Source organism: Schistocerca nitens, chromosome 9 (assembly GCF_023898315.1).
Source record: "Schistocerca nitens isolate TAMUIC-IGC-003100 chromosome 9, iqSchNite1.1, whole genome shotgun sequence".
NCBI lineage: Eukaryota > Metazoa > Arthropoda > Insecta > Orthoptera > Acrididae > Schistocerca > Schistocerca nitens.
The window spans coordinates 464,838,495-464,847,065 of NC_064622.1; the positions used below are offsets into that span (position 1 = coordinate 464,838,495).

General features: G+C 64.4%; 1 protein-coding gene across 1 annotated transcript; it reads left to right on the forward strand.

Annotated features, from left to right (window-relative positions):
* The first annotated feature begins 6,709 nt into the window (after positions 1–6,709).
* LOC126204341 (RNA polymerase sigma factor SigA-like) lies at positions 6,710–7,696 on the forward strand. Its single transcript, XM_049938720.1, has one exon. It carries the CDS (start codon positions 6,710–6,712, stop codon positions 7,694–7,696), a length of 987 nt encoding a protein of 328 aa, XP_049794677.1.
* Positions 7,697–8,571: the final 875 nt, after the last annotated feature.

Below are 8,571 nucleotides of genomic sequence, written 5' to 3' on the forward strand. Positions count from 1 at the left end.
CCAAACGCCATGTCCGGACGCGGAAAGGGAGGCAAAGTCAAGGGCAAGTCAAAGTCCCGCTCAAGCAGGGCTGGGCTCCAGTTCCCGGTCGGCAGAATCCACCGCCTCCTGCGCAAGGGAAACTACGCCGAGCGCGTCGGCGCCGGGGCGCCCGTCTACCTCGCCGCCGTCATGGAGTACCTCGCGGCTGAGGTGCTCGAGCTGGCCGGAAACGCGGCCCGCGACAACAAGAAGACGCGCATCATCCCGCGCCACCTGCAGCTCGCCATCCGCAACGACGAGGAGCTCAACAAGCTCTTGTCGGGCGTCACCATCGCACAGGGTGGTGTCCTGCCCAACATCCAGGCCGTCCTGCTGCCAAAGAAGACCGAGAAGAAGGCCTAAACAGAGAGCGCGGCGCTGCGCTTGCGTGCTCCCTGCACGCAAGCGCGCCTTTGCCTTGCCGGCTCGGCTCACAACAATCGGCCCTTTTCAGGGCCACCACACAAACCTACGTCCAAAGCAAAGTTTCCGTCGTCCGTGCTCGCCGCACTTTAACACAACACGTCCACATAAACACATTGCACAGCCAGCGCCGGCGCACGTCCGCCATCTTGTCCACAGCCCGTGTGGCCGAACGCGCACACATTTTGTGGTTTCTCTCCTTTTTGTCTTTTCTTTTTTTTTCGTTTCTGCACCCCTCCGCGCACGCACAGAGTCGCGTTCCAAACGACAACGACATCAATACACCGATAATGTGATGATCATTGTTAGCATTATAATGTTTTAATTAAAGGGGCGCGCGTGGCACACACAGCGCGTAAACGGTCCGACGACGACACGCCGGCCGCCGCGCGCTCCAAACACACAGGCACAGACAAAACCAAACAGCTGATCCGATCGATCGATCCGGCCCGCCCGCCTATGCCCACGCCACAAAAAAACAAACAACAAACCACGCACACACTGGACTCAGCCGCGCCCATCGCGTCAAACTCAAAAACTAACGCACGCACACCACCACAACAACAACAAACAACAACACGCACAGGCAACACAGACTCTTTCGCACTTTTCAATCTCCGAACAGTGTGGTGGCCCTGAAAAGGGCCGTTTTCGTCTCTCCCACCAAGCACGGGCACGGCACGGCCGCGGGAAGGCCACAACGCAGCACAGCACACCGGCTGGCCGCCTGCCTGCCTAACCGCCGAAACTGTACAGGGTGCGCCCCTGCCTCTTCAGGGCGTACACCACGTCCATGGCCGTCACAGTCTTGCGCTTGGCGTGCTCAGTGTACGTCACCGCGTCGCGGATCACGTTCTCCAGGAACACCTTCAGCACTCCGCGGGTCTCCTCGTAGATCAGACCAGAGATGCGCTTCACGCCGCCCCTGCGAGCCAGGCGGCGGATGGCGGGCTTCGTGATGCCCTGGATGTTGTCGCGCAACACCTTGCGGTGCCGCTTGGCGCCACCCTTGCCCAGCCCCTTTCCTCCCTTGCCGCGGCCTGTCATTCTTCTTCCTTCCTCCTCCTCAAGCAAGCAAGCAAGCGAAAAAACACAAGCGCCAGCTCCTCACCCGGCGCTAGCGAGTCGGCTACGGTGCGAGCTCGGCGGGACGGCGGGACGGTAAGTCTCTGGTTTCATCTACCAGGAGGGGGACAGGCTAAGCAGCGAAGCTGCTATTCCTGTGCGGACCTCAGGAACGAGTGGTTGGCCTCACAGTTAGGATTGGCCTATGTGAGCGGCCGCGCGGGGGCGGACGCTGCGTCTAAAGCGTCATAGGGGCTGCGGAGTAAACTACTCCCGCAGCAGATCAGGCCAATGCGTGGTCGGCCGGCGGTGGACTTGGTGCCCTAGACCGCGTATAAGACGACTGCCAGAGTGTTCTGCAGAAGCGTAGAACACCCTGGCGGACTGCCTGATGCGATCCCGCAATAACGGGACGCCAGCTTCCTCATGAAGCAGCCGTGTGGAGTAACGTGGCGGCTTGTGGAGTGCGAGTCGCAGCGCCCGATTCTGGACACGCTGGAGCATCGCAACGTGCGACGGTGCGGCATTGCCCCACACGACGGCGGCGTACTCGAGTACAGGCCGGACGAGGGCCAAGTACACTGTCAGGCCGTGCCGAGGTGGGAGGGTGGATGTGGGGTTCAGCAGCGGGTAGAGCGCCCGGAGACGCCCAATCGCCCGCCCCCTGATGTCACGGATGTGCGGCAGCCAGGTGAGGCGCCTGTCTAGCGTCACACCGAGGTATCGGCCGGCCGGCGACCACGGGATGGGGCCTCCCGAGATCGAGACAGGCGGCAGGGCAGGAGGCAGCCGTCTCCGAGTGAAGACGACCGCCTGGCTCTTGGCGGGGTTAAATTTGAGGCGCCACTTGGTGGACCACGCCCCCAGTACGTCGCACGCTAGTTGCAGCTGGCGGCACATCGCGACCACGTTCAGGCTGCGGGTGAACAACGCAGTGTCATCGGCATAAAGAGCCAACTCCACGCGCGCCACCCGCGGTGCGTCAGCGGTGTACAAGGTGTACAGCAGGGGGCCAAGAACCGACCCCTGCGGTACACCCGCACGAATCGGCCGGTCGGTGGAGGTGCCGCCGGCGGCCCGGACGTGGAAGGTGCGGCCCGCGAGGTAGGACCGCAGCAGAAGGGCGTGGGACGTCGGGACCCCATGTACAAGAAGCTTGTACACGAGGCCCTCGTGCCACACGCAGTCGAACGCTTTGGAGACGTCTAGGAGTACCGCCCCAAGGTACTCCCGCGACTCCAGCGCCCGCATCGCCTGTTCCACCAGGCGTAAGAGCTGGTGCGTGGTCGAGTGGCCCCGCCGGAATCCGAATTGCTCCGCTGGAAGGAGCCCTTCGGCGGTGACGTGGCGCCACAGCCGCTCCACGTACAGTCTCTCAAAGACCTTGGAGAGAGACGGGAGCAGGCTGATCGGCCGGTAGTGCTCCACCCGACGCGGATCCTTGCCGGCCTTCGGGATAGCCACCACTTCCGCGTGTTTCCACGCGGAAGGGAAGATCCCGGAGCGGAGAATGCAGTTGAATGTGTCTGCCAGTGGCTGATGAAGTGCCGGCGGCAATAACCGCAGGAGGCGGTTTGTGACACCATCGGAGCCACCCGCCTTCTTAGGGTTGAGGCGGCGGAGCTGGAGTCCAACCTCAGCGGCGGTGATGGGGGCGATCACATCGTCAGCAGCCCTGGCGGCGAGGAAAGCCGGCAGGCGGTCCTCCACGAGACGGACGTGGTCTGGATCGAAGACGTCCGCGACCGGGCGGAAGTTGTCGGCAAACACGTTGGCCTTGGCATCCGGGGCACAGATAACCTCGCCGCCTACGTGGAGCGGAGGAACAGGCTGACGGCGGCGGAGGAAGCGCTTGGCGGTCCGCCAGGCACTCCCATCAGTCGTGTTCAGGGTGGCCACAAGGCCAGCCCAGTCACGGTTGCGGTGTTGGTCGATAGCGGCCCGGATTTCGCGCCGCGCCCGATTGAGGCGGCGCTTGGTCGCAGGCTGGCGAGTCAGCTGCCACTCCCGGAAGAGACGGTTTTTGGCCGTTATAGCCTCCAAGATGTGCGGCGGAAGCTGCCGGGACATCTCGCGAGGCCGCTGTGGCTGGCGGGGTGACGCAGCGGCGGCAGCGCTGAGTGTGTGCCGCGTAAAAAAGGCCAGCGCAGCATCGGCCCCCTCCAGGGCAGGATCCGGAGCATCACCGAATCGACCGAGCAGGTCAGCCTGAAAGCGGGCCTCGTCAATGCCGCGGAAGGTACGGCGGTCGGGCGGCAGGGAGGCGCCTAGAACGTCCATGTCGTAGACTACCGGAAGGTGGTCGGAGGACAGGGTGCAGCGGACAGTAGCCGACGTAAAGTGCCCGACGCCTTTCAGGACCGCTACGTCGAGCACGTCGGACTGGCCGCGGACGGGGAAGAAGGTGTGGTCAAATGGACCGAGAACAACAGCGCCATGACGCTGTGTGACGCGGAGAAGGCGCCGCCCGCTGACGTTGGTGACTCGGGAGTTCCAATGCGGGCTCTTGGCGTTCAAGTCACCCGCAATGAACAGCTTCCCACGCAGCGTCAGCAGGGCATCAAGGTCGGCCTCCAGGAGGTGGCCCCGTGGGGGCCTGTAGACGGCTATGAATGTAATGACCCCAGCCGTGGTGGTGATAGCCACCCCAGTGGCCTCCACGGCGGTTAGAGGCGGCAGCAGGACGGCATGGTGCTTCAGCGAAGCCTTCACATAGACGGCGGTGCCTCCGCCATGGGTGGGCCGGTCGGTACGGTAGCAGCGATAGTTCGCCACCCCGACGGCCACACCAGGCTTCAGAAACGTCTCGCAGACGAGACAAATGTCTATCGCCTCATCCCGGAGGAATTGGCGGAATTCCCCTTGTTGGGGAACCAAGCCGCGGGCGTTGAAACCGCACACGGTGAGCCCATGGATATGCTCATTTTCCATGGTGGTCATCAGGAACAACGCCGGCCTGGAGGGCGGACGTGACGGCGGTGACGAGCACCGGAAGCTGCTCGAGCAGCTGGCTCAACGAACGCAGGAGCGTACGGAGCTCAGCCGCATCGGCAGCCGTGGTGGCCCCTGGGGCGGCCTCCAAGGCAGGAGCAGGAGGCTGCGGCAGGACCGCAGGAGGCGGCGATTGCGGAGGGACAGCCCACGGAGTAGACCGCTGGCGTGGGGCATCAGTGGCTGGACGTTCCGCCGCGGTACGCCGTGGTCGGCGGCGGCGCCGGCGGGGGGCGGCAGCTGGTCCGGGAGGCGTGGTGGCAGGGGCAGCAGCCGCATCGGACGAGGCAGGCCGCTGCGGCGCAGCACCATCGGAGGCAGCAGGCCGCTGAGAGGAGGGGGCGGGCGCCCCTCCCTTGGCGGCATCAGCGAAGCTGGTACCAGGCTGTACCTTGCGGGAAGGGGCGGCCGGGCCACGGCGCTGGTGCCGGCCACGCTGGAAGGCCGGACATCCGCGGTAGCTCGCGACGTGCGCGCCACTGCAGTTGCAGCACGTCGGTTTATCCTCTCGTGGGAGCGGGCATTCCTTGCTCTGATGCTGGGCCCCGCACTTGACGCAGCGGGGCGGCATTGAACAGTAGCGAGACACATGGTCGAGCCGTTGGCAAGAGAAGCATTGGGCCCTCCTGCCTTTGGCCCGCAGTGGCTCCACTTCGACGTCGACCCGCCCAACCCGCCGCACCTGAAAGATCTTGCGATTCTCCAGGTTGTCAACAAGAACGACCTGGTACAGCGGCATGGGGCGGTGAGTGCGTGGGGAGTTCATGAGCCCCGTGTGGCGGATGCCAAAGCCCATGTCCTCCAGTTCTTCACGGAGGTAATCCGCCCCAAACTGGAGTGGGAGGCGGCGGAACACCACCTTCAACAGCTTGAGCGGCTCCGATGGGTGAGTGTAGCAATGGAGGCCATCTTTGCAGATGACATCCATGACTGCACGGTAGTCCTCGACAGACGTCATGGAGAGCCGGTAGAGATCATTGCCGGCGGTCTTGACGCTGGCAGTGGGCGCCACCCGAGTGATCTTCTGCTCGAACGGCTTATAAGGGCCGTCCCATTGGACCACAATCGGCGGGGGACGCGGCGCAGCAGGCCGGGGCGGAACCCCAGCGTCGTCTGGTACGTCATCAGACGCATCCTGGAAAGCGTTGGCGGTCGGCAGTGGCAGCGCAGGCTGGAGGACAGCCGCCCGTGCCGTGTGCCGCCTGGCAGGGGTGATGAAACCGTCCTCATCAGGGTGGCGCGCAGCAGCAGGGCCTGTGGAGGACCGCTGCTCCTTCGCGCACACCGTCGTCGCGACCGTCTGGGCCGCAGCGGCAGTGGCGGCGCGGGAGGCCTTAGGGGCCTTCTTCCGCGGCCGAGCAGTGTCGGAGACTTGGGAGCGGACGTCAGAGTCGTCAGCTGCGTCAGCACGGCGCTTCCGGAACGCACGAGCATCGTCAGCGTCTCGTCTGTCAGCGTCAGCGATGGCCTCCGCAAGATTTGCGTCAGGCAAGTCGTCGTCGGTGGCAATCACGGCGGCCTCTTGAGCTGGCTTTGCACCCGCCCAGACCGCGGTAGTGCCCTTCGCGCAGGGCGGGGCAGAAACTGGCGTGGCTACGGGTTCTTGATGTTGCAGGGCCGTAGGAGCAGCCACGAGCGAACCGACCTCTTGCATGGCCGGCCCCTGTGGCGCTCCCTGTGAGACCGCCGTCGCCAGGGACGCAGAGTGTTCGCCTGGCGAGGCCCCCACCGGCTCACCTGCCGCCTTTCGCCCCGAGCCCGGCAGTGCAGCAGCCTTCCGGATTCTGCAGTACGCAAGCACGGCAGCTACGTCGTCCTCACGACCGGGGTAGTCACCCCCATGCACAAGCTTGTGCATGCGCACGAGCATGCGCTCCTGGGAGCGAGAAACATCACCAAAAGAAACATCCAAGTCATTGTCAGGTAGTCGGCGCCGGTTCGTCATAAGTGGGGGGCCGGATGGGGCCGCCGACGGGAGCAACTCAGTCGCCTGAGCTGACCCCGCCGGACAGCGATCCGCCACACCCTTCGCTCTATCGTCAAACACGTCCTCTCGCCTCGACATCGCAACTCGGAATGCGGGACTGTGGCACGGTGCGAGCTCTCTGCCGCCGCCCCCCTATATAGACTCTGGCCCGCCCTCCCCCCACCACGCGCACCGAGGGCATATAAGCGCGGCGCGGGGCCGCGCGGGCCATTCCGAGCTGCGATGTCACTTGCGAACGTTGTGTGTTCTGAAGCTGAGGGTGTGGCGGATCGCCGCCTGGCGGAGCTAGCTCCGTCAGCGGCCCCATCCGGCCCCCCACCACCGACAACCCGGCCACTTCCACCGGATTCTGAGATGGCTAGTTCCTTGGACGCAGCACCTTCGCCTGCGAGTGCTACGTCTTCCGCTGGCGGCTTGCCGCCGACGCCGACCTCTTCTACTGATTCTTCTGGGCGATGTGGCATCGATTCAGGAATCGATGCCGCCGCCCTTAGGCGGTTAGATAGGGCACATGGCGCGTCAGGGCCCCCTTCACGTGGGACCAGCCCGCGCGCGCCGAGGCAAAGACAGGCTTCACCTTCCCCTCGTCCCTCGTCCGCACTCGACATGCCGGACATTTCCGACGCTGTCAACGTGTCCGAGCATTCGGACTTCGACTCGCTCGACGGCCACATGGACGACAGCGACATCGCGGAGGGCCTGGAGGAACACCTCACCGCTCTCCGTGACGCTGCAGAGGAGGAGGGCCTGCAGGTCGACCCTGTTCGGCTTCAGACCGCCCTCTTCCCGAACATGGCTGCCGCGACCGCCGACAGCGATGCCGGGTGCGGGATGGAGTTCGATGACGACCATCGGCGCCCGGTCGCTGCGCGCCGGAAGAGGCAGTTAGCCTCCTCATCCGACTCTGAGGCCCCTCCGCCCGCTGACCGCGGCCTACCCACGAAGAAAATGGCCATTGTTGATGCGGAGGGCTTCCAGGTGCCGCGCAAAACGGCACCTCGTCGCCGGTTCACCACGTCCTTGGCGGACGTGCCCGTCAGCAACGCGTTCGCGGCTATTGATGGTGCCGCTGACTCCCCCCTCACTCCCCCGCCCCCCCGTCATCAGCCACCCCTCCTGCCCCCCCGCCCATCTACTTACAACACAAGGGCCCGTTTACCGAGCTTGAAAACATCCTCATTGCTCACACGAAATGCCCCTTCCGCTTGAAATGGTCAGGCAATGATAATTATCGCCTGTATCTCCAGACAGCCGACGACCTTGTTACTGCCCTTGCTATCTGCAACAAGCTCAATATAGGTTTCTCCACCCCCCCTAAACGTACCCGCCGCCTCCGGGTTGTTGTCAGAGGACTCCCCATGGAGTACTCTGATGATGACCTGAGGAAGGCCCTCGCGTCATTCAACATTACTCCTTCAGTCGTCTCCAGGATAATTTCCCCTCGCACCCGACGCCCCACCCCACTCTTCTTCGTCTCCGCCCCTGACACGCCGGAGAACCGCCCCCTCCTAACCATCTCGCTCCTCAGTCACGTTAGCGTGACGATGGAGAAACCGCGCTCCAGGAGGATGACGCTGGTCTGCTACCGCTGCCAGGGTTTGGCGCACTTCGCGGGAGACTGCACCCGCGAGGTGCGTTGCGTGAAGTGTGCTGGTGGTCACGCCTCCTCGGAGTGCACTAAGCCCCGGGACGCCCCCCCCCACCTGTGCCCGCTGTGGCGGGAATCACACGGGCAGCAACATGGGCTGCCCAAACATTAAGTCATTCAGGGCTCGCCAGAGACGATCTGCATGGCCATCGGCGGCGGCCCGCCCGGGAGCCAGTTACTCTGGTGCCCTGATGGGATCGGCGCCGAGGGCCTATCCGCTTCATGCGTCTCGCTCCCATCCCGCCCCGTTGGGCTCCTACCCACCCCCCCTCCTCTCCATACCTGTCCCACCCCCCCATCTGCCTTCCCTCCCCTCCCTACCCCGCAGGCGTCAAGCACTGCTTCCCCCTCCTCACAGCGGGTGTCACGCTCCGCTGTTCCTTCCCCTTCCCACCAGCAGGCGTTAAGCACTGCTGACCCCTCCCCCTCCCCAGTA

Excerpts from the sequence above, each read along its gene's own strand:
- LOC126204341 (XM_049938720.1), top strand. The coding sequence starts at position 6,710 with ATGTCACTTGCGAACGTTGTGTGTTCTGAAGCTGAGGGTGTGGCGGAT.